This window comes from Syngnathoides biaculeatus, chromosome 9, assembly GCF_019802595.1.
Source record: "Syngnathoides biaculeatus isolate LvHL_M chromosome 9, ASM1980259v1, whole genome shotgun sequence".
Taxonomy (NCBI): Eukaryota; Metazoa; Chordata; class Actinopteri; order Syngnathiformes; family Syngnathidae; genus Syngnathoides; species Syngnathoides biaculeatus.
In genome coordinates, this window is record NC_084648.1 from 13,222,630 (window position 1) to 13,248,751 (window position 26,122).

The 26,122-nt window shown below is 43.0% G+C and overlaps 2 protein-coding genes across 5 annotated transcripts in view; one reads left to right on the forward strand and one right to left on the reverse strand.

The window, feature by feature from the left end:
- Nucleotides 1-244: 244 nt before the first annotated feature.
- On the reverse strand, nucleotides 245-20,576 carry tmem192 (transmembrane protein 192). Its single transcript, XM_061829923.1, has 6 exons — nucleotides 20,390-20,576; nucleotides 19,381-19,533; nucleotides 17,038-17,299; nucleotides 16,830-16,952; nucleotides 1,709-1,814; nucleotides 245-721 (listed from the first exon to the last, which is right to left on the reverse strand). Exons 1-6 carry the CDS (start codon nucleotides 20,414-20,416, stop codon nucleotides 607-609), a joined length of 786 nt encoding a protein of 261 aa, XP_061685907.1. The 5' UTR covers nucleotides 20,417-20,576; the 3' UTR covers nucleotides 245-606.
- A 1,264-nt stretch (nucleotides 20,577-21,840) lies between these two features.
- evi5l (ecotropic viral integration site 5 like) overlaps nucleotides 21,841-26,122 on the forward strand; it is a 34,386-nt gene continuing 30,104 nt past the window's right edge. For 3 of the 4 annotated variants that reach the window (XR_009796483.1, XM_061830400.1, XM_061830398.1), the window contains exons 1-2: nucleotides 21,841-22,293; nucleotides 24,493-24,661. The gene's annotated coding sequence lies outside the window, so the exon portion shown is untranslated. The remainder of the gene's footprint in view (nucleotides 22,294-24,492; nucleotides 24,662-26,122) is intronic. The other variant, XM_061830399.1, reaches the window with a different exon arrangement.

The window sequence follows — 26,122 nt, forward strand, 5'->3', positions numbered from 1 at the left end:
CTTTAAAAAAAAAAAATCCCTAAAATGACAACTCTTATCACGGAAAACTCGCAATTTAGGTCACTTGTATCTCGAGGTACCATTAAATATACGCCAAATTATTCGTTTCACCTGCAGGGATGAGGGTCACATGGTTCAAGTAGTTAAAACAAACAACAACAAAAACAAGATCCAGGTCTTAAAAAGTCAGGTGGCGCTGCTGTGTAAAAAAAAAAAAAAAAAAAAAAAAGAAAGACCAGAGGGGAAAACATTTATTCGCAATTGAAGCACACATTGATTGATATACAATAAATGATCTTTGGCTACGACAGCGGTATTTACATTATGTTCAAAGAGTCCTTAAAAAAGGCAGAAGTAGCAGCTTTCTCGGGACACTCGGTGATAAACTGCCCCTGACGCCCCCCCCTCCCCCCTTCTCACCTGTGATCCGTCAACCGCGTTGCCTCTTCTACTGCTTGCCATTTTCAGTGCAACTACCCCCCCCCCCAACATAGCTGTCCGTCTCAGGTCTCAGGTACAGGTATAACATTAATCCAGCGTTACTGCGTGGAGGATGGAGGTAGGGGGAGGGGCTTAGCGGGTTGTCCAGAATGGTGATGGTGGTGTTCAGTGCTGAGCAGTGAGGTTGAGCAGCCTCCTGCTCAGTAAGCCGTTGTGTTGCTTCAGGTACTCGATCAGGTCTGCCTGCTTCTCCACCACCTCCTCCAGACAGGAAACCTCTCTGAAACACACACAAATACTGCGTCAGACTATCACGTACCTTACAGACGCTGCTCCAAACAAGCCAGTACAAATTTCATATACAAATATGATGAAATCAACACTTTTTTTCTTTTCACACAATATTTGGAGTTTTATATATTTAAAATGATCAAGGCATTATCGTGTACTGTGCATTTTCTGGCAGTTAGGTTGACAATCTTTTTGTAGTTCCAAGTACAATGATGCCTTGGTACTCGACCACAATCTGTTCCAGAAAACGGTTCGAGAAGTGATTTGTTCGAAAACCGAATCGATGTTTCCCCATTACAATGAATGGAAAAAGAAATAACGCGTTCCAAGCCTAAAAAATTGGGCTTTTTAAAGCATTTTTTAAGCTTTTCCTGGTAATAAACTGCATCGTAGAAATACATGTATAGTTGATATACTTTATATCATAAAATAATTTAAGAAATATATTTATTTTTTGCTCAAAATGTATGCTTTAGTAGTAGAGTACGCTAGCCTGGAAGTGCATTGCCGTATCGCCGCCCGTGTGAGGAGAGCAACTACACAAATTATGACAGAACGATTATCTAAATGTAGCACTTGGGTAATTTATCGGTGCGGACAGAAGACCCTCCCCAAGGGCGGTCCGGATATATTTGGGTTGGTGTCTGTCGCTCTGTACGACTATCATTTCAATGTTTTTACTTCCAGGAATGACAAGTATCACAAACTAAAAGTTTGTGGAACTTGATGTGGATATACATCCGATTTGAACCTTTTAGTTTCAGGATCTACAAGTACGAATAGTTACAGCTATTTGCAGGAGTACTGCGGTAGTAAAAGAACCAAGTACCTTTTAGTTTTTCTTTGCTGTGAGCAATCACATGCCTGGGGGGTGGGCAGCTTTTAGCATTGTTAGTGCCACAGTTAACCTCTGTGTTAAACAAGCATGGCGGGGGAGTTCTTTTACAGCGTCAATAATGTAGTGGGGGGTCACTACCTGAATCCCGTCTCCATGGGTTGGCTCGCAACACTGAAGTTGTGCAAGTGTTCTTCCTGGCTGACGTCGGGCGGGGCTCGCTCCGCGTTGAAGATCATCACTTTAACTGCGGAGAGCAAAAGCAGAGGACATTTTGGCACTGCGAGCATTTGTCTTTGGCGGGAGTAAATCACATATGTGCAAGACGTTAAGAAGACTTAAGTCCTAGCCTTTACATTTCAAGTTGGTCCCAAGTTAGTGTTAAATATGAGCGCTACTCCTTGTCTGATCACCATGCTGCCATCTCAAAACACCAAGCATTCGAGTTTTACAACTTCAAATCATCTTTCCGCATTGAAATGAAGGGAAATGTCATTAATCTGTTCCAACACCACCAACCCAAAAATGTTTTTTTTTTTAATAAGGAAAAATAGCACTTTGTAATATCATAATTACACAAATAGAGTAATAACAATTTAATACAATATAAGGACAAACAGTTTGTGACCAAAAAACTGTTCCGTGATTGAAAGAACAAGATCCCGGATACAAGCGGTCAAAATGAGTTTCCTTCGCTGGGTGTCCGGGCTCTCCCTTAGAGATAGGGTGAGAAGCTGGTCATCTGGGAGGGGCTCGACTGCTCCTCCGCATTGAGAGGAGCCAGATGAGGTGGCTGGGGCATCTGATTTGGATGCCTCCTGGACAACTCCCTGGTGAGGTGTTCTGGGCAAGTCCCACCGGAAAGAGACCCCGGGGACGAACCAGGACACGCTGGGGAGACTAAGTCTCTCGGCCGGCTTGGGAACGCCTCGGGATCCCTCCGGAAGAGCAGGAAGAAGTGGCTGGGTAAAGGGGAGTCTGGGTATCCCTGCTGAAGCTACTGTCCCCGCAACCTGACCCGGAAAAGTGGTAGAAAATGGATGGATGGTTTGCGTATCATGATTTCATGCTCCAATCCAATTCATTGTGCTGTTCCTTCTGATATGCCTGGCTTGGTCATCGAGAGGCAGAAAATATTGTACTGTCATGCGGACACTAAGAACAACAGACTTCTTCTACAGTAATAAGTTACTAAGTGACTCAGTAAGATGTAGTAATAGTAGTCTTTCTTTTGTAGTGAATACAAAAGATATGCCAGTTAGTCGTTTTATAACATCAATGTACATCTGTTGGTCCGCCGTTTTGGTTCAAATATCTTTTGCTTCTCAGATCGTGACTATCGATGCTAAACATTAGCTAGCACTGTTTATTTATTAGCCATTTATACTCAGTATCTATAATTACATTCGACTAACATTTGCAGTCACAAAGCTTTTTTAATGAGCGAAAAAAAGCCGAGGACATCCCCAATCCCAAAAATTGTTGTCTGCCTGTTGCCGCCACAAGACACAAATTCGTAACCAAAAAGTGAGAGTTTCGTAGCCGGTATAACGACCCAGGTGGGAAAGTGCGCAGGAAATATGTCCCCCCCCCCCTTTTTTTTTTCTAAAACACAGGTTTCCATTCCCTAGACGCCTTCCAAACCCAAACACACGCCACATTATAACCAGCACTTAGCGCTTATGGGCCGCCATATCCTGCACTTAGAGCTCTAATTCTCACGCCCTAAACATACATCTTCACCCCAGGGGGGCGGGGTGGGCCCAGCGGCGAGGTTTGGAGCATAGCGGTGGTTACCACCGGAGGAGGCGGAATATATGGGAAGTCGCAAAATCAAATTCAATTTTTGAGTTACTGGGGTGAACAACGTGGAAATTTGTAAAAAATTTGAAAGTCTGCTTATGTGTCTGAGCATGCATAATAGTTATAGTTATAGTCAAAAGCACAGTTCTGCTGTTTTAGATAAACTTCAAAAACTTAAATTTATATAATATTTGTTATGCACCAAAGTGTAATAATCCTCTCGAAGATCTGGGGCAGCTTTCCTATGGTCAAACTGCCAGCATTACCCCAGCAAGATAATGTTAGAAATTGGGTTTGGGTCATCATCCATCCATCCATTTTTTTTTTTTGCTGCTTATCCTCATGAGGGTCGCAGGGGGTGCCGGAGCCTATCCCAGCTGTCAACGGGCAGGGAGCGGGATACACCCCGAACCGGTTGCCAGCCAATCGCAGGGCACATAGAGAGACAAATAGCTACAATCACAATCACACCTAAGGGCAATTTAGAGTGTCCAATTAATGTTGCATGTTTTTGGAATGTGGGAGGAAACCGGAGTGCACACCCGGAGAAAACCCACGCAGGCACGGGGGGAACAGGCAAACTCCACACTGGTGAGGCTGGGATTGAATCCGGGTCCTCAAAACTGTGAGGCCAACACTTTACCAGCTGATCCACCGTGCCGCCTAGTTTGGGTCATCATAGACTTTATAATCCAAATGTAAAACAAAAAAAATTCCCACCAAACTGAACTGTACGGAAACATATTGATTGATGGAAATGTGAAGACCGATAAATAAGGAATTGTTCTGCTCTGTAAATTACAGTATCCAGGGACCATGTAATTTCAGAGTTATTTGCATAGCTAGCTAGGTAGCTAGCTAACTATTAGAGCTACAACTAATGACTATTTTAAATAAGAGTAATTTGTCCATTTTTTTCAATTGACATTTTATAAATTCAGCTACTAGTTTGGTTTGTAACATATCTGAATATCGGCAAACATTTCAAGCATCCATCCATCAATTTTCTGAAATGCTTATTCCTCACAAGTGTCGTGGGAGTGCTCGAGGCTATACCAGGTATCGTTGGGCAGGAAGCGGGGGGACACCCTGAACTGGTCGCCAGCCAATTGCAGGGCACACAACTATTCACACTCAGATTCAGGCCTGTGGGCAATTTAGAAAACTACCATGCATGTGTTTGGGATGTGGGAGGAAACAGGAGTGGCCGGCGAAAACCCACGGAGGCACGGGAAGAACAGGCAAACGCCAGAGACGCGGGGCCGGGATTTGAACCCCGGTCCTCAGAAGTGTGAGGCAGACGCTCTAACCGGTCATCCCCAAGTCCGCCATTTTGATCATAGTTTTCCACAACACAAATCGGTCTACTCTGCTTTCAAAGTGGACTACAGAAAGTGTTTAATCGAGCGAAAAGCTGAGTTGAAGTTTACGATGTCTCCAAATGATTAATTGGTTATTAAAATAGTCAATTAATTTGATAGTTGATTCGTTGCTGCACCTCTAAACTGCACGCTGTAGTGACTATTACAGTGCAGTGGAGGAGGAGGGACTCATGCCGGTCGCCCAAGTGTGTCAATGGCTGCTGTTTGAGTGCCCCCCTCCTCCGCAAAAAAACTCTCATGGTGAAAAACATTTGAATGCTATAATCGCCACAACTGAATACCAAGTACTTATCAGTCTTTGGACTTTTTCACCAATTATCTGCAAACACGCATCTTTGAATTCACAATACATGTTTTTTTTTTTTTTAATTATGAGAATGGACGGGCTCAGATGGAAGCAGCAGCGCGAGTGTTATCAGGGCATAGCGGACCCGGTATTGATAAGGCTCGAGCGCCATCACTCAGGGGAAATTGTCAAGGAGATTCTAAAGAGCGCAACCTTTGCTTTGCTCCATCGCAGCGTTGACACACAATCCAAAGAAATTCTGAGGATTCCTGCATAATTAGGCCCTAAATACGTGTGTGTGTGTGTGTAAATACAAGTGGTATGTGAGAATCATTTAGCAAAGAGCAACACAATCGTATGTTTGATGCTACTGCCCTATTTACTGACTTTCAGGATCATGACAACTACATTAAATACAAATTAATCAAATGTATGTCATTTATTTTTGTATTTTAAGGGGAAGGGGGTTGCCAATAAATGCTGCTGCATCATGATAGGAATAATATTTGGAATATACCACACTTGTTCTGTACTCTAGAGTTGTGAAAATGTATCAAATATGAATGTCCTGTTATGTAATACAATTATGGTGTATGCAACTGCTGTAGACGAGGCTCAACAAGACTATAAAACATGGTTTCATTCTTAACTGCATGTACACAAGTAGTATTGTTAATCCATGTACCGTTTCGTCATCATATACGGTACTGCATTGCATCTTTTGTTTTTCCCATTCAGAACTGCACATATGCATATTAATAGTGTTCATATAATACTGTATGTGTTCATGTAATCCATTGCTGTTTACTTAAAGGGGAAGTCCACTCATTGAAAATAATGTATCAGATAGGTCATGTCATTGGTACTGTACCTTTAAAAGAAAGATTTTCATCAGATATCATTTAAGGTTGTTTATTTCGGCAATTTTGAATGTTCCCGGTCGCTGACATTATGGGAGTCACATGAACGGATGTGATGTGTCATGTGCTTGGTTATGTTCCTACGCGGTTATTGCCAGTGGTGATTTCTAGGATTTATCCTCATCTGATGAAGAAATAGAATTATCGGTTGATCGGGAAGACAGAGGAATAGTTCCATACAGATTTGAACCTGTGGCTGTAAATAATGTTGAATATTTGGATGGTTCTTGGGACGGGAATGACGCAGAGTCTGACGAGCAAGCTCCGCCGCCAAAGCTCGGCCAGCGGCCTCCCATACAGATTTGAACCTGTGGCTGTCAATAATGTTGAATATTCGGATAGTTATTCGGACGGGAATGACGCGGAGTCTGACTACTTGGAGGCCTACGTGCAGGTCATAACTGCGTAAACAAAGGGCCCCGGAGCTCCGGGCCAGCAGCCGCAGATGTTTTCTTGGGACGGGAATGACGCGGAGTCTGACGAGCGAGCTCCGGCGGCGGACCGCGAGCCGAGCTTCGGCGGCGGTAGAGGCCATTAGCCGAGCTTCGGCGGTGGAGCTCGCTCGCCAGACTCCGCGTCATTCCCGTCCCAAGAATTATCCGAATATTCAACATTACCTACAGCCACAGGTTCAAATCTGTATGGACGTATTCCTCCGTCTTCCCGATCCACCGATACTTCTATTTCTTCATCAGATGAGGATAAATCCGAGAAATCACCGCTGACAATAACTACGTAGGAACGCAACCAAGCACATGACAAGTCACATCCGCTCATCTGACTCCCAAAATGCCAGCGACCGGGAACATTCAAAATTGCCGATACAAACAACCTTAAATGATATCTGACGAAAATCTTTATTTTAAAGTTACAGTACCAATGACATCACCTATCTGATACATTGTTATTTTCAATGAGTGGACTTCCCCTTTAATTCTGAACTATTGAGATGTATATATTTTTACTACAATGCTGCCATATTTAGTATCCAACATACCAACATTGTATCGTTTATCTTTTTTTCATACCGACTGCACTGTGTTTTAGTTGGGCAATTTGATGACGTGATGCTGACTGGAAACGGTCACAAATAAAGGAGTGATGGATAGAGGTATGGATGTAAGGGTAGGAAGGAGCAGTTGAAAAGGGGGTGCCACATTTCACACCTTCTTGTCAATCGCGCTCTCACTCTCTCACACACACACACACACGTGAGTGCACGAACAGTGCTCAGACCGGGCCCGGGTCAGAGATCTGAGGAGCGGCAATCAGTTGTGGGGAAGGGCGGACATTTCCAGGTGATTACAGCGAGGCGGCTGAGGCGCTAAAGGGTAATGGCGGTTCATGCTGGGCCCACCTTGCGAGCGGGTTCCCAACGGACATGGGGCTGCGACCCATCAAAGGAAGAGAGAAATATTGTAAGCAAAAGGAGATATGACAGTACGTTAGTCACTTGCGGGCAGAATTCTGACACACGACAGAACTCTCTTGACCAAACAAGTCAAATTAGCTGCATGATTTTAGTTTTTGTATTTCTTAATTCAGACCCTTAGCAACATGGAATTTACCAGGCGTATCCATCATGATGAGACCAACAAAAATGTCCCAAGAAACCAGACTTGAAAAGACAAAAGTCTGCCATTTTCGTTTAAAGTGGAAAATCTAGCTAATTAGGGCCTTCAAAAAGTTAGAAAAGAATTCAGCATCTGAAGTCATGTTTTTCTTTAGATGAAAGCTGGTAGTCATACAGTAGCTGTCGCGACTAGCTCCTCAAAAGTCTGGAAAGAATCAGGAAGTCTACATTTTGAGTTGAAAGTGGCCATTTTGGCTCCAGTACGCACTCCTGAATTTTAAACTAAAGCTAGTTTTACAGCGCAACATAAAATGTGGATGAATTTCATGTATCATTAATAGATGTAAAAATATCACATGAAACCATATACAGTGAGTAATTGGTTCTCAAACGACCCAATTCTTGAAAAAAAAAAAAAAAAAAAAAAAAAACAATCGGTTTTCGAACGAAAATTTAGAGATTTTTCTGCTTCTGTTTTCGAACGCCTGCGACAAAACCTGGAAAAAACATAACGCGTGCGGCTCGACCAGCTGACGCACAACACACTTCCCAGGCCGGCGAAAAAACCTGGAAATAACAATGCGCACAGCCCGATCAGCTGACCGTGTTATTGTAAATTTGAATGCACTGCGAAAAAAACCCAGAAATAACATAACACACACGGCCCAACCAGTTGATCCACAACGCGCGTTGTTATTGTGTATCACGCACCCTCTGTATGCAGACGTGGGAAATATTGATTTGGTTTTCGTATAAATCACTTCTCGAACCGCCTTCTGGAATGGATTGTTGTAGAGAACCGAGGTTGTATTGTACGCAAAGACAAGACAAGTTTGGGTTTTGAGTGGCTCAGTTGTGCCCTCCACAATTGTTTTTCGTTAATTTAGCCCCCGAAGCCAGTTTTAATGAGCAACGTAAATTGGGGTATGAGTGCCTCTTAGGAGTATACAAACAAAAGTTATTTTTTAATCAAACAAACAGAAGAGAGGGAGAAATCTGCCATTTTGGTTGAAAGTGGCCATTTTAGTCGGAAGAGCAACAAAACGTTCTTAACCTTGACTTTGATAATGACCCTGCTCTTTTCACAAAACCACATTATGTGTTTATTCTTTTACTTTAAACACAGATTTTGCCAAATTTTCAAAAGCCACCAAAAAAGCCAAAGAAAGACAAAACACTCCAAAGTTTAATTCTTTAAATGGTCACTGAGACAAAGTCTCAATCTCTTAACATTGAAGGCGACTTCGGAATTGGTCCAACTCGAGAAGTTCCACTGCATTTGGATAGCGACACCATTTTGTTCTGAGGGTTGGATCCCAAACTGTGGACACTCTCATTCGGGCAAACATTGTGAACAAGCGCGATGTGAAAGAGTAAACTTTGCGCATGACAACACAATCTTCGAGCAAACTGTGTAAATACTAATAGATTAGCATTACGTTTCATTCAAATTTTTCAGATGGCAGGACGGTGGTAGTAGCACAAAAGAGGCCAGAGCTTGATTGGACTTTAAGACCAACTGCTGTATTTTCATCCACAAAAAAAGAGTAAACATGTAGACCACGGGTGTCAAACTCAAGCCCCGGGGGCCAGATCTGGCCCACCACATGATTTTATGTGGCCCGTGAAGCCAAATCTAGAGTGTCAATTTCCATGATTCTTGTAAAAACGTGTACCAAAATTTCAAATTGTCATATATTTTAAATGATAAAGTTAAGATATTACAAGTATTTTTGCGACACATATCGTGAATAGTTGGAAAACACTTTACCCTCGATTTCTGATTCCAAAACTCGTTCATGAATTGATGATGTAAATATGATGAAGTGATTAAATATTTTTGTTCCACGGTCATAACGGCCCTCTTAGGGAACCTGAAACAACAATGTGGGCCATGAAAAAAACAAGTATGACACCACTGATGTAGACTGCTACATTAGCTTGAGCTAGCCGCCGAATGACAGAGAAAACAGATGCATGTGAGGCTGCCCCACACCGCGGTTTGTTTCATTGCCTTTTCTTTTGGTTATCATCAACTGTACTGTTTGACAAAAAGTGCTAAGTGAAGATATAGATAGTTTCATTAGCTACTTACATTTGCGTACACGCACAAACTCCAATGCTAGCAGCTAACATTAGCAATTTGTGCCAAGCTCCAATACAGACCGCTACGTTAGCCTAACTTGTGCTAGCCGTGAACTGGCACGCAGTGGTACACTCTCGAGTTTGCCGCATGCTCTAGCCACCACGTGCCCCGCAGTGCTTTTGCAGCGCAGATGCATGAGCGGTCGAGCCTTTGAAGGCCAAGGCGTGGCTTTGATGTGCGTGGAGTCCGTGGGCCGCATTCATGTTCAAATGAGAGGCCAGAACCATACAGCGGAGACCTCAAACACACGCTCACAAGCCAACACGCACTTCAAAGAGAAGTAGAACGAGGCCTTCCTGTATGGACTCCATGGCTGCAGGGTCTCCCCATCTTCGGCTCCTCGCAGAACCCCCCCATGAACTCATCATCTACATCAGTGTTTTTCAACCTTTTTTGAGCCACGGCACATTTTTTACATTGGAAAAATTTTGTGGCACACCACTAACCAAAAATGTTACAAAATGACACTCTGCATAGTATATTTAATTACAATATAATTTCTCAATTTATTTATACTCAGTCAGTGTGAAACCTGGGCCTGTTTAGATGACCACAAAGCCGATATCCTGGCAGGAATAGAAGAAAGACACACACGAAGCTCTTCTTCAACAGCTCTCAGTCTCTCTCTGTTTTTAGTTTTTATAGCAGTTAGGCTTGAAAAGCTCAGCTCACACAGATACGTTGTGGAAAATGGGAGCAATGTCAGAACAGTTTTGTTGGCCAGAATGGGGAACTCCTTGGCAGCAGTCAACCAAAAACTGTCCAAAGGAAGATCAGCAAATCTTAGTTTTAAACCACGATCCTGTTTCAGTCCAGTTAGTTCCTCCTGCTCTTGTAAAGTCATGTCCTTTCCAACAACTGATGCCGAGCTGTATGGGTCCCTAACCCAGTCAAAGCATTCAGTGGAGGCTGAAGAGAAATAAAATGACAACTTCTCCTCAAGACTTTTCAAATGTTTACCTATTACATCAGACAGTGCAGCAGTGTTGCTTTGCCGTTTGTCTGTGAGTGGGAATATCTCCAGGTTGGCACGTTGCACATGTTGTTGCCAGAGGTGCACCTTTAAACGGAATCCATTTATTTTATCTGTGCTTGTAAGCAGGTTTTCATTTCGGCCCTGCATCCTTGTGTTCAGTTCATTAAGATGATGAAATATATCAGCCAGGTATGCCAGCTTTGCGCACAACTCATCACTTGCAAACAGATTTGAGTAATCAGACCTCTCATTTGTCAGAAACATTTTAAGTTCCTCTCGCAGCTCACACACACGGACCTCCGTATGGAGCAATAAGGCTTTATGCTCCGCTCCCATTTCCTCACACAGAGATGCAAATGTACGGCTTTTCAGAGGTCGTGTCTTTACAAAGTTCACTATGCGCACCACATCGTCCAACACAGGAACCAGTTCTGCTGGTAAAGTCTTAGCAACAAGGGCCTCACGGTGCAAAAAGACAGTGCGTAACAATCAGATCTGGGTTTCTTTCCTTCACTCTATTCACGAAGCCTTAGGTGCGCCCGACCAAGGCTGCAGCTCCATCAGTGTGTGACCCGAAAATTTTCCTCTCCAGTTGTTTTTTTCTGGCAGTGCCTTGCAAAATAGGAAGTTTTCTCTAGTGGCATCTCCATCCACAAAACGCAGATTGGCCAGGAGCTGACAATGTCCACTAATATCCGTAGACTCGTCAACTTGCAACCCAAATTTCCTACTGATGCGTATCTTTTCCAAAACATGGCTTTCGATGTCTGGAGACATGTCATCAATACGCCTGGCAATTGTGTTATCAGAGAGCGGGACTTTAGCTATGTCTTTAACCGCATCAGGGCCGAGCATCTCGTTGACAATGGCTTTACAGGCTGGTAGTATAATCATGTCTCTGCCACAGTGTGCGGCTTTTTTGATTTAGCAACAAGTTCGGCGACTAGGTAACTAGCTTTGAGCGCTTTCTCATTTACCATTGTGGTTTTTGTCATGAACGTTGCCTGTTTCTCTGTGTTTACACGCAGGCGAACAAAATAGTCTATCGGCTTGTTTTGAAGCGACGGGTGTGTCGTTTGGAGATGGCATTTAAGCTCGCTTGGCACCATGCCGCTGTTGGATAGCTTCTCGCCACACACCGGGCATAACGGAATACGTGTCGTCTCATCCCCGGTGAAAGTAAATCCAAACGAAAAATAGCTTTCACTATATTGCCTTGAGCTCACCGTCTTTGCTTTCTTTTTCCCCCCACTCATACTAGGGCCTTCATCCGGGTCAGAATCTTGTCCAGGGCCCAGTTCGGAGTTTGCAGTTGTCCTTTTTAAAAACTTCTCCATGACTGTCACCACGGCCTCTCAGGTGCATCACTAATTCTCTTGGAGGAACGAGGCAATCAGCTACGTGTTGCCACACGGACAAATATTACATTACTCTGCCAGCCTTTACAGCACGGACACTGGACAATGACATAATATTTGCAGAAAATTATTAATAAATGTTAATTAAAAAAAAAAAGTCACATTGGATAATTTCTCACGGCACACCTGACGATCTCTCACGCCACACTAGTGTGCTGCGGCACAGTGGTTGAAAATCACTGATCTACATTACCTTCTCCAACTCTACTCGCAAAAAAAAAAGGTTAAGGATGTTGTCTTTTCGTGTGATCAGGCCAAAAAACAAGATAACCTTTACTAATGAACTTTTAACGTTTTTTCAAATGTGTCCAACTGTTCAGTGTTTCAGTACTTTTACAGTAATTACATATAGTAATATAGTACAGTAATTCCCAGGTCATCCACTTTTAGCTATGCCTATCTGTGGCTCCTCCAATCTTTCCGTCTATGTTGAAATCTGCTGATGTCTTTGATTCACGAATGTACCAATGAATTTCCTGGTTCGATTAAATTTGGGGCGCCACACTGCGCTCAGCTGGTAAAGCGTTGGCCTCACAGTTCTGAGGACCCCGCCTGTGTGGAGTTTGCATGTTGACCCCGTGCCTGCGTGGGTTTTCTCCGGACACTCCGGTTTCCTCCCGCACCCCCAAAAAAAACATGCAACATTAATTGGACACTCTAAATTGCCCCGAGGTGTGATTGTGAGTCCGGTTGTTTGTCTCCATGTGCCCTGCGGATGGCTGGCAACCAGTTCAGGGTGTACCCCGCCTCCTCCCAGTTGACAGCTGGGATAGGCTCCAGCACTCCCCGCGACTATTGTGAGGCTAAGCGGCAAAGAACATGGATGGATATTAGATTTGGTATTGAAATTGTGTTGACATTTTGACATCAACAGACCAAGACAACACCTGACAATTGATAAATGGCACCATTGCGAGGCTTCAAAAAGGACGTTCTCCGGGAGAAGCGGCCACTGATCTTGAATTTTGTCACCTGGTTGCAACAGAGAGATTAGAAGAGTCACAGAAAGGCAGAGCTAGAAGTGAATGTCTGTCGTTCTTCATCTAGGTGAGGCAATTGAGAAGTGAATCTCAATTGCTTTGTGCAACACAAGGCTGCAATTATTATAAAAGGTAGATGTGATTTAGTATCGGGAAAATGAGCGGGACATGAGTTTGAAGCCTCACACGGGTCCAAATCTGAGAACATCCACCCATCCATTTTCTTAGCCACCTATCCTCACAAGGGCCACCAGGAGTGCTGGAGCCTATCCCAGCTGTCAACGGGCAGGAGGCGGGGTACACCGTAAAATGGTTGCTAGCCAATCGCAGGGAACATCGAGACAAACAACCGCACTCGCAATCACACCTAGGGGCAATTTAGAGTTTCCAATTAATGTTGCATGTTTTTGGGATGTGGGAGGAAACCGGAGCCCCCAGTGGAACCCCACACAGGTGGGTCCTGGATTGAACCCAGGATGTCAGAACTGTGAGGCCAACACCGTCCAGCTCTACCACCATGCCGGCCATCTGAGAACAATCACATTTATAGTCAAATGCAGTCTTAAAATTGATTGATTGATTCAAACTGATAAGTTGGCCAATAAGGTTCAATGAATAAATTAAATAAATGGCTTCATGGACAGCCCATGTTGAAGTCAATCGACGTGAGGTCCACTGCCCCCCTGACCCCCCCGCACCCCTCACTCGATCAGTGATTTGCAGTTTTGCTTTTCATTATATTTTAATACTCCTATTTCAAGCCTTTTGTAAGTAAGGCCGAATCCAGTAATGGTGGCTCTGTAAACGTCTAGAGCTCTGTCAACCAATCGACGTTCACCAGCAAAGCCCATCCCCTCAAAGAGTTCCTGGTAGGACTAGGACAGTGGTTCCCAAAGTGGGGTCCACGGACCCCCAGGGGGTGAAAAACGCCTTTCCAGGGGGTCCGCGACATGACGTCTGAGACAGAGTAATAATACGCCTGATGAATTGTCTGGAAAAGAAGACTCAACAGTTCAAGATCCTTTTGGCTTCAATCTTGACACAATGCACGACGACGACGACAGAAAGAAGAACTCACCGAACTCCGTCAGTCAGAAGCCATCCGTCAACAATTTGAGAACAAGTCAAACGGCACCTTTTGGTCCGAGGGGTTAGAACTGTTCCCAAAACTCGCCAAATCAGCCGTGGAATACTATGTTCCCTTCGTTACTACGTACAAGTGTGAGGCGGGGTTTTCAACTCTATTAGATGTGAAGACGAAAAAACAAAATCGTCTGGAAGCTAATCATGATGTGAGAATTGCCCTTTCCAGTGTTGAACCACGTTTTGATTTATTATCCAAAAATAAAAAGAAAGAGCACGTGAGCCACTAAAATTGAGTATTTCTTTGTACCAGAATGGCATAGCTGTGTCCAGCACTACATTATTGGCGAAAGTCGAGGTTAGGGCTTTTTGAACGACTCGCTGGGGGTCCGGGCCCAAGTTGACTTTGGGAACCACTGCTCTAGGAAGATTCCAACTCCGACGAGGAACTAAATAATCCAGATGGAACATTTCGTACCACGGTAGTTTCTCTAATGGGGTATCTAAGGAATCTCCTTTCAGGTTCCTGGGATGGAGAAGCCGTTATTATTGGATCAGTGACATGAGCAGGATGCAATAAAAAAAAAAAAATGGCTCGACGCCTCTTAAACTACTCTTGAGCAATTTTTGTCATCGTTATATTGGTCGGAACAAACGCACCTGTAGTTCTACCGGACATTAAAATGAACAACCAAGCACGAAACAAGGGTGGATGAATTGCATTTTTTCATGACTGTAAAGTACGTGACGGGTATTATTTATTTATTTATTTATTTATTTCCACGCTTCACTTTGTCACAGCTCGCTACACTGATCCATGCTGGAATGTGGCACGGATTGACCTCTACAAACACTGTAAACACCGGGACAATGTATCCGTGTGTGTGTGTGTGTGTGTGTCTACGTGCGGGCGGAGCAGCCGAGGGCTAGCCAGCCTGTGGCTAGGCTAAACACGAATACTTTATCTGCACCTGTGTGTTTCTATGTGGGGCTATCTGGAACATCTGCGCCCTGTGGCGGCAAAAACACCCCTTTAATATGGATTTCCTTTCATTCTTACTATCTACCTGATCAATATCCTATCAGACACTTGGTAAATGCAGTTTTCCTTCACGCACGCACACAAAAAAAGCTTTTAGAAATCATTGGATATGAAATATATTTAGATGCAGTACTGCATTTAGACACAAAGTTCGATTAACTGAGGTATGGTAGGAAGCTCAAAAGATAGGAAGTAACAAATAGTTTTAGAGTATTTTCATGTTAAAAAAAGGGGGTGGGGGGACAAAAAAAGTTAATTGGGAAACGTATATTATTTCTGATTTTGTTTGAAAATATGACATTTAATTGCTTTTTAAATGAACGTAATCATCATCGCGAGTCATTACTGTTGAAAATAGCACGTTGTTTGTGGCCGAGTTGAAGTTTCCGAAAAGTGAAGACGCCGAAAACCCGACGGGTTGATTTTCCAAGGAAGTGCGTGCGTACGACAATGGTGGCGACGCATGAATGCGGGTACTTAATAATACGCCGGGAATGGTGTGTGTGATCCAAAGTGAAAAATCAGCAGATCAGTGGCGAGATGGAGGGAGGGACGGAAGACGGAGGAGAATGCGTGATTGTCATGCTGTCGAGTTTGAAAAGGGCAGGGCGGCCATTGTCATGCCAATGCCTTCTCTCATCGTGTGGGGGTTTTGTGTGTGCACGTGCGAGCAGTGAAATCTAACATTTTCCTATCCTATCAAAATTACAACCACAGTATTTGAAGCCGCAAACATACCTCGTAGATAGTAAACGCAAATGTTTGATTCTTAACAGGAGATAGTTTTCGCCCGTGAATGTGGGAATGGGGAAATTCGCAAATGCCATTTTGCAGCTATTTGAGGTCTCATCGTATCGCCACAACTTGAGGGTTTTTTTTATACTACTATGTGCTTGGGAGTATTATCCATCTACATTGCGCCACCTTTTGTGTTCGGATATCTATCACTTAAAGCAGGGGTGTAAAACTTTTTTTTTTTTTTTTTTTTGTGGGCCGCATTGCTGTTCCGGTTTCCCTCAGAGGCCCGATATGACTGTGGAACAAATATTTTTTCATCTCATCATATTTACATCATCAATTCATGAACTAGTTTTGGAATCAGAAATCAAGGGTAAAGTGTTTTTCAACTATTCACGTATGGCAACACAAAAATGCTTGTAATATCTCGACTTTATCATTTTTGATCTATGACAATTTGAAATTCTGGAACAGATTTTTACAAGGATCATGGAAATTGACACTCTAGATTTAGCTTCACGGGCCACATAAAATCACGTGGCGGGCCAGATCCTGCCCCCGGGCCTCGAGTTTGACACCAGTGACTTAAAGGTTCCCAAAACCAAAACGAACCAATGGTAACTGTTAGTAATTTAAATGGAATTTCCAAATACGCTATGTTAGCATTACGCTAAATGGACTCTCAGAAGGCAGGGGAACGTGGTTGTTTCAAATACACGCGTAATTATTTTTGTGTACTTTGGGATTAAACTTCATCTGGGAGTGTTTCACTGAATCCCGATTTTTTTTTTTTTTGGCACAAAAAGTCGATCAATAAATCTGTATTTTTTTTTTTATGAATTGAGTACCTCTGATTATATATTGATTTGTTTAAACTTTTTTTTTTTTAATAACCACAAATAATCTCCCTATTACCTGTATAGCAGATGAGGCAGGGCAATGCCACAAGTAGCTCCAAGGCCAAGACACTGATCACCATGTAGGTATGGACAGTGGGTGACAGCGGTGCTGCCATGACGACCAGCAGCGTCACATTCCCTGCGTGCACACGTTTTTTTCCACACTCAGCACATCATGAGCTCTACCTAGCGTCTGCCATGTGACATCGCGGGCTTCTTTCTACCTGTGGAGTGCACGGCGAGAGGCAGTTGCTTGAGCCTGCTGGTCCTTCTGTAGAAGCGGAGGTAACCTCTGCTGCGGGCCCGGCTGTGGTGGTACTGGGCGCACCGGGTGAACACCAGAACCAGGACCCACAAAGCCGCCTTGCCGAAGACCACCGCGCTTTCACCCTGCACGTGGCCCAGGATGTTAGCGCATACCTCCTCCTGGCCCAGCTTCAACACGCAAAGTACGGCCACGCACACAGACAGGGACACATAAACCACCTGGAAGACACAAGCGATGAGGTGAAATGCTACTGAGAAGTTCCAGCCCCACCCCAAAAAAAAACACATCCATCTATTTTCTTAGCCGCTTATCCTCACAAGGCTCGCTTGAGTCCTGGAGCCTATCCCAGCTGTCAACAGGCAGAAGGCGGGGAACACCCTGAACTGGTTGCCAGCCAATCGCAGGGCACATTGGGACAAACATCCACACTCACAATCAGACCTCGGCTCAATTTGGAGTGTCCAATTAATGTTGCATTTTTTTGGGATGTGGGAGGAAACCGGAGTGCCCGGAGAAAACCCAAGCAGGCACGGGGAGAACATGCAAACTCCACACATGCAGGTCCGGGATCAAACCAGGGACCTCAAAACTGTTAGGCCAACGCTTTCCAGTTGATCCACCGTGCCGCCCCCCAAAAAATACATTTTGTAAAATGTTAAATAAATAGAAATCTACAGTATTGCACCTTATAAAATTATACAGTAATCAATAAACTGTTAAATTAATCAACACTTTGTCCATCATGATTTCAAAAGCATTAATTCTACAGGCAGTCGTGTGTATGTCTTGGCCACCAGGGGGCAGTAAAAACACAAACATGCTATCCATTGATTGCTGTTGCAACCAAGCAGCAATAGCAATATCAGTCTTCTTTCACAGAGGATGAAGAAAATATACAAGTAAGCACTCTTGTATCCTCTGTCAGTTGTTGTTGTACCTGTTTGCGTTTAAAAAAGTATGTGTTTCAAGGTTTATAACTTCCATAATTTTGGTGGCAGTTTTGTTTTGTCCCGCCTACAGCATTTCCCTTACTGTGTAAGCATTAAGCTCGCGGATTTTAGGCTAACTTGTGTGTTTTGGTTAAATGCACAATGTGTACCGTAATTTCCGGCCTACAGAGCGCACGTGTTTATAAGCCTCACCAAGTACATTTGTTTGGTACGTACATAAACCACACCTGTGTAAAAGCTGCAAGTGCCCAGATTGAAACACGAGATATTTACAAAGAAAGACGGTACACGCGAAAGAGTTTTCAAAGTTTGAATACCTTATCTTAGCCTAACATAGCAACCACACGGTAGCATGAACAGGGCTGGTTTAAAAAAAAAAAAAAGAAAAAAAAAAAAAAAAAAAAAACACCTAAATCACTGAGACTTGACAGGAACACAGCAGAAACACGCTAGCGTGGCGCTAATAGGGCCGGTTAAAAACATACTGGTAAAAATCACTGAGACAAGGCAGTAACACAGCAACAACACGCTAGCACAGCGCCAACGCTAGCGCATTGCTAACGCTAGCGCGGCACTAACAGGGCCTGTTAAAAAAAAAAAAAAAAAACATCCCGGTAAAAGTCACTTCCTCGCCACATATATACCACTGGTCTCACGCTTAGCTTTTCCGCTCGAGTGCCCCCTTGCAGGCGTTAGAAAAAATACACAAATTAGCCGCATCACCGCATAAACTGCAGGGTTGAAAGTGTGTGAAAAAAGTCACATCTTATAGGCCGGAAATTACGGTAATAGTTTGTGATTAGTTTTAGAGTAAATGTGTTCACTAGCTGGCAAACTGCTGCTTTTAATGAGGTTTGCTGTCACTTTCTAGCAACTGTGTCTCAAATTTTTGCTCACAAAGCAAAGGGCAAAACCATTTTTTTTTTAAAAACTAATCAGCCGAGCAACTGTTCATAACTGCGAAAAACTCCTAAGGTCGGGTCACCTGTAAGTTGAGATCCCACTATATTGCAGAGAAAAAAACTAAGGCATAATGAAAAGAGGATGCAAAGAAAATTCATTGTTTTTGCAAAAAATACCCAAACACACACTGTAGTATTCGTATTTTCGGAATTTTTTCCTTGGCTGAAAACGCTGGTGTTATCTGGCAATATTACAGGAAAGCGACATTGCGAAAATAGCCTCAAAATCCTTCACTCTATTGTACACTGCAAAAAAAATGGGGGGTGGGGTGGGGCAATAAAATTATGATTACATTATTTCTTTGATGATGAAGCAAAATTTGTGCAAATAGAACACCACAGTATGACTTGGCAAAACGCTCAAGGGATGTGCGTGTGTGTACATACGTGGAGGAGAGACAGCAGTACGGCGCTGCAGGCGGTGGGCACGGTACGGAACTCCCTCCTGATGGCGGCGTGGAGCGCGTCAGCTGAAATGAGCGGCCCGTCCACCAGGGACTCCTCCTCGCTGCGCGTCATGTCCACTGAAGAGCCTGCATGCTACAAACACAGCACACAGGAATTACTTTACTTCAACAACACTTGATTTCATCCCGCAAAGTATTACTCCAGCGAACTGTGTTCATACCTAAAGCCAGTTTACAGTTCCTTTAATGCCCGAACCACAGGGGATAGCGACCTTACCGTGCCAGAATATATAAAAATAAAAATAATTTAGTCCCCATGAAAGGGCTTAGTAAGACCAATTCCTATTGAGACACAGCTTTGGCATCAATTTATGACACTGTATAGCAAGTGCACAAAAAAATATAATAGGTATGTTTTTCAGCAAAAGGCTCAACACTGGAAAAAAACCCAAAATACAGACACACGAATAGTTGAGGGATTGATGTATACTAATATTTGTGGTGGAGGATTTGCAATATTTATTGAATTTGATCGTTTGGTAAATTATATCTTTGCTTATCCATCGTTTTATTTTTTTATTATATTCACTTGTATGTTGGTTTGTTTTTATGTTGGGGTCCTTCATGCCATGCTCCCCAACTTTTAGTTGGCTTCCTTTGTCTACCTGAAAATCCAACTTTGGTTTATAAATGTAGTTAATTAATTTAGCAGTCAATACCAGCAGACTTTTAGTCAAATTCTTCTCTTGTTGTCAAGACAAAGTGAGCGGTAAAAATTGTTGTAAAGGCAGCATTTACTACTCATGAAATGTAAATAAGGTGACGTTTTAGTCATTTACACCAATATTAAAAAAATCAAAAGAGTTTATATAATATATTACACCCTGGTTTTGCCCATGCTAGCTTCTTTGGCTAAGGCCATAGGCGACTACATACAAATAGACGTGGAAATGGTTAAAATTATTAAACAAAAAACTTCGGGTACGTACAGCATAATAGCCTCCCTCTGACTCCATTCCGCGTCAAATGTTGGCTGTTTTCGACGGAAAGACGAAACATTACAAAACAGTGAACGACTTGGGCGAAAAGCAAACTGTGCTATTTTGCTGCCTCTCGGCTCCAGTACCACAACTCGGGTACGTCATGACCACGTGACTAACAAGGCAGGGGGGGGCATTACGTCACAGTTCTTCCGCCATTTGTGTGATGACCACTGATCTTAAAAAAAAAAAAAGGCTGCCGATTGGTTGAAGTGAGTTGGCCGCCATCTTGGTACTCCCAAAACACGAGGAGGACATGTTTTATAGGTTGGATTATGGCGGGGTTTTTCCTCAAAATTTGGAATGCAGAATTAGAACTGGTCGTGTGAGCTTGACATTTTTTCAGTTCTGGTAATATGAAGGACTTTTAATTCGATAGTTGAATTAGATAATTTTAAGTGGTCAGCCAAAAAAGGCTAAGTGCAAAGGAAAGACAGAACACCGTGAATAGCTAGGAAACTTGCATTGCCTCGGGGCCTGATTTCCGTGACATGTTAACTTTTCCCAAAATTCGCTGTGAAGCACTATCATCATAACATAGTAAAAAAAATGAGCATTTTTTTGTTATAAAAACATTGAATTTTAAGTCAGTCAGATATATTTTTGGAAATAAGGACTTGCAATGGGAAAATACATGCTAAATGTGTTGTTCATTTGTTGTCTCTCCGATGTCCTATTTCAATATTTAAACTTGTTTCCTCGCATTTGAAAATCAAATTAAATTTGGTGGGTTCTGAATAATGAAATTCATCAAAAAAATTCAAAGAAAATTATCCGCTGATGAAGTTTGGGAAAATATTTACATCGCTTTTCCGCGAAAAACTGTCGGCCTATAAAGGTGAAGCAGAGAGTTAACAATGAACACGAACAACCATAAACAAAACTTTATTCAAGTGAATTAAGATAATCAGAAAATTAAAAAAAAAAACCTTTACAAACAAACTTTAACAGTGTCAAAGAAAATCTTTCACATTTATCTGTTGAATGTTTTTTCACAGCCACGCATTAATCGCTGTCGCTGGACAGGTCGGCATGGTTGTTTTGGGAGTATCAAGATGGCGGAAGGCGACTTCAATTTTGGTGTCCAATGAGCCATCCAGTCTTTTTTTTTTAGATCAGTGATCTATCTATCTATCTCTATCTATCTATCTATCTATCTATCTATCTATCTATCTATCTATCTATCTATCTATCTATCTATCTATCTATCTATCTATCTATCTATCTATCTATCTATCTATCTATCTATCTATCTATCTATCTATCTATCTATCTATATCTATCTATCATGCTTAATTAATTCCTCTTGGCTGCGCCTCTGTGCAACACCTGCAAGCCCCGCCCTTCGTCATAATAAATATCGACGCTGATTGGATGTTCTCGCCGCTCTTCCGCGCGACCGACCGTACGTTCAGCAGGCAACTGGCCAGTGACACGTCAATCAAATCCCGTTCTCTCCGCCGATTGGCTCGCCCGTCCTCCCGAGGGTGCCGCACGCCGGCCATTCCGAACGATTTCCTCGTCGTGATTGATGCCGCTGCCCGTTTTTGCGCCGCTTCTCACCCCCCCCCCCCACACCTTTTCGTTGAGTCGTCATGTTTGTTTCCGCGGATTTCAAACCAAAAAATATTTAAACGTTAATACATTAATCGCGACTTTATTTATGACAGAGCGCGGCTGTCAGCGCCCGGACGGAGATGGCACAGCGTTGGACGCCATCCGCCTGTGTGTTCTCCGCGGCGGTCTGTTAAGATTTTAATTAGCCGATAACACCACCACGGAGTTGATATTTAGACGGTCGTGTCTTCGGCAAGACTCTCACCGCACTGCCGCGACATGGAACAACACGTCTGGTAAGCCTTTTGGGATTTATATCCATTATCCAGTCATATATTCATTTAGCAAGGTGAAAGTGTTGTTACGAGACCACCTTGGTTCGTTTCAAATTGCAGTGCTAAACTACGCGGGCCCACCTAGCTTAAAATCATTCTCGGATGTGGACGTAAATGTTCACGTGTGTCAGTCCTCCTCCTGCTATTATTATGATTATTATTGTTATTATCATCATCACATTATGAATATTACGTGTGCTCGATGCTACATTCCGTCGCATATCCGGTCAAACAAGACGCCGACATTGCAATATCATTTGCACACCCCGTTTATGCATTATTGTTATTGTCGCCTTTGCTGGAGGATGATGTCCTGTTGTCGTTCGGACGCTGTTACACAAGCACGCTGCCTGTCGTGGGAAGCCGCCCGGTATATGTTGACTCCCTCCCGCGGGGGTGGTGGTGAGATACTGGATGTCATTTAAGAGCACAGACGTTCGTTCCGCCTCAACCGTGCAGGCCTGTCCGGGGATCCAAGTTACGAAGCAGGCGAGCTCTGATGTGGGAGATGAGCTGTCATGTTGCTCACTCGGAGAAATCTTATGTAAAAAGGAGTTGGGGCAAGCGTTCGTGTAAGACATGCTCTCCTTTATAAAAATGGCAGTTATTTATTCATTTTTCTGGTTTATTTGTTGTTGTTTTTATGTGTCCAGATGTGTTGTAGTTGACTTACTTTGGCCTCATACTGCAGGTCTATATGCTCAATTCCATTTTCATGTCTATGGTAGTTTTGCTCACCTATGAGCTAAACTTATGAGTTTAAGCCAAAAAAAAAAAAAACACTCATCAAATAGTTTTTCCCATGAAAAATGCTATGCGGTGGAAAGGTGGATCAGATGGTAAAGCGTTGGCTTCATAGTTCTGAGGTCGCACGTTCAATCCCGGCCCTACCTGTGTGGAATTCGCATGTGCTCCCCCGTGCCTGCGTGGGTTTTCTCCGGGCACTCCGGTTTCCTCCCACATCCCAAAAACATGCAACATTAATTGGAGACTCTAAATTGCCCATAGGTGTGATTGTGAGTGCGGCTGTTTGTCTTGATGTGTCCTGCGATTGGTTGGCCTTGTGAGAATAAGCGGGTAAGAAAATGGATGCAAACAGGATGCGTCTGTTCTAGCCGACTCTCATATGTATTTTAACGAGAAAAATAATAGCAGTAGTTCACATTGGTCTTCATAAAAATAAACAGTAATGGGATAAATTGCAAAAGTCATACTGGATTAATTGAATGGCCATTGTTGCTCTTTCTGGTATGATGGTCTTCTGGCCACCTCGAGGGCGGAAATAAGACACTGTTCATTAAGACATCGTAACTCCTCTCGGTTCATCAGTCTGGCACTCATATTAGTTATTCTTTGCAGAGGATAAAGTCTATGTGACTGTTGTTCTGTATGCCTACGTGTGTTGCTACAGTTTTTGTGTTCAAGCTGTTGCTAGGGCTATAGCACTGCGCCATAGATGCTATTGAATATTTGTATCAGGCGGTTAAATGTGTTGTTCACTGCTCTCATAAAGCGCTTGTATTAAAAAAAAAAAAAATTATAAGTCACTCATATATCAAAGCACTACTGTACATTTTAAATTGAAAGTTATATGATAAGGCTGGTGGCTCAGCTGGTAAAGCGTTGGCCTCACACTTCTGAGGTCCCGGGTTCAATCCCGGACCCGCCTGTGAGGAGTTTGGATGTTCTCCCCGTGCCTGCGTGGGTTTCCTCCGGGCACTCCAGTTTCCTCCCACATCCCAAACGTCCCAAGCCTCCTGCCCGTTGACAGCTGGGATAGGCTCCAGCAATCCCCGCGACCCTCCTGAGGATAAGCGGCAAAAGAAAATGGATGGATGGATGGATTATAAGGCTGTGAAGCTGAACCCCAAGTATAGTGGCCGAATGCAGTGGCGTAATCTCTTTTTTTTTTTTTTATTTACAGCCTCCTCGCTTTTCTGTTTACATGTAAGCGGCTCTCACCAGATAACCCGTCGGGGACTCGAGGACAACAACAGGGACAAATGTCTGCAGGAATAACACATTTGCTCCTCGGTGTCACTTAAAGATTAAATCGCATCATTGCCGCGTGTAACGAATCAACGAACTCTGTGTCTGAATTATTCCTATCACATCTATCTATTTCCTGGGCGCTTATCCTTTTTGTTTTTTTTTTTTTAGATATTTAAAGATTACCTTTGAAAAGGAGACAACTGCACGGCGCTCTTTACATGTCGACTTGTTTGTCATTTCCCCTGATTCAAGTCATGGCCAGAAAAGAGAGATCGATCCCTTTTGGAGACACGAGCCCCTCGCCAGTGTTTGCTGGACTTTCTTCTCTCAGCATGAGGTACTAACTCGCAACTATATTGTAACTATATTGTAATCGACCAAGTCGCTGACAATCAAGCTAATTAAATTGTGGGAGTCAAAGTCGCGATCGCGGTTACGTTTCCATTAACGCGTTCCCCGCCGTTGACAGCTATCGACGTCAAATATCCATGTTAACTGGGAAGGCTAGCAGTGAGAGGTGGAGAAAATAAGATGACTGAATGGGGAAATGGCAAAACTCAAGACAAGGTACTAGAAACGTGGGACGTACACAATGCGGCGCTGCATTACGAGAATGCACTGTAACACTGACTTATTTGCATAAAATAAATCTTTAGTCCTGTGCAGGGAACTAATTTAAAATGTCCAGCGAGACTCTAAACTTACTCCCCAATTTTATCTAAGACCGTTTACACGCATTAGTCGGTTACCAACAGTGTGGAAATCGCTTCAGCAGTTACTGTCACTATTTAATGACTTTGTGTGAACAGTAGCATCAATAAATGATGGTACTGGTTTTTTTAAAATTATTATTTTTTTAACTGTAAAAAGTAAACATTTGAGAAATTTATTTCAACTTTTTTTTTTGTTCCTCTCAAGTTGACATAATTGAAATTATGTGTTTTGGTAAGCCAACGTCCCTGTGCATAGTAATTTAAAAAGCTTTGGAAATCCCTCATCCATCTGACTCCCGAGTACTCCCAATATCTCAATTTCAAGGGGTCAGCTCACCATTCCATTGATTACAGTCTGTTGGCTCTAATCTCGTCTTGACTGTCCCACTGATGAAGCGATGAGTCCTATACAATGAGACGATTTTCGGCCTTATCTGTGAAATCGTCACAACGCGCGAAAGGCATATCACGTCTCTCGGCCCGAGGGAAACAAAACTCTTTCTCGCTCACGAGTGATCTCTTTTTCACGTACTTCAAGTCTTCTTGTTCTGATCCCGTGGGCACAGACCCAAAGAAATACTACACTTGTGACTCACCCAGTTTGTTCATTCATTCAAATATTTGCCTCTGCTCTGGCCTCACGATGCAGCGATGTGAGAGTTTCGAAGTCATTGGGATAAGCAATCCGAATTTTGAACGTTTGTGTAAATGAGAGACAAATATATTTAAACCGCTCATTACAAACAGGATGAACATAGTTTCATTAACCTCATTTTACACTGTAATATCTTTGCAAGTACATGTAACATCAAGATTAATAAGTCATCTAGAAAAAAATGGGGTGCACTACTCTAATATAGCCTGCAGAGGCGCTGTTGTGAAATAATTTGCTGTCTAATGTGGCCAACATGAGAAGAAGTTCTCACTTTTCAGAGGAAGATGCATTCCTCTGATGGCGACGGAGCCAAAAGTTGTTTGAAAATTGAAACATGTTATAGTTTGTCACCAAACTATGCTAAAGCCGCAGGAGAATAAAAACTACAGTCGATATTTTCAAGAAAAACACTTCTAGGACGTAAGTATTA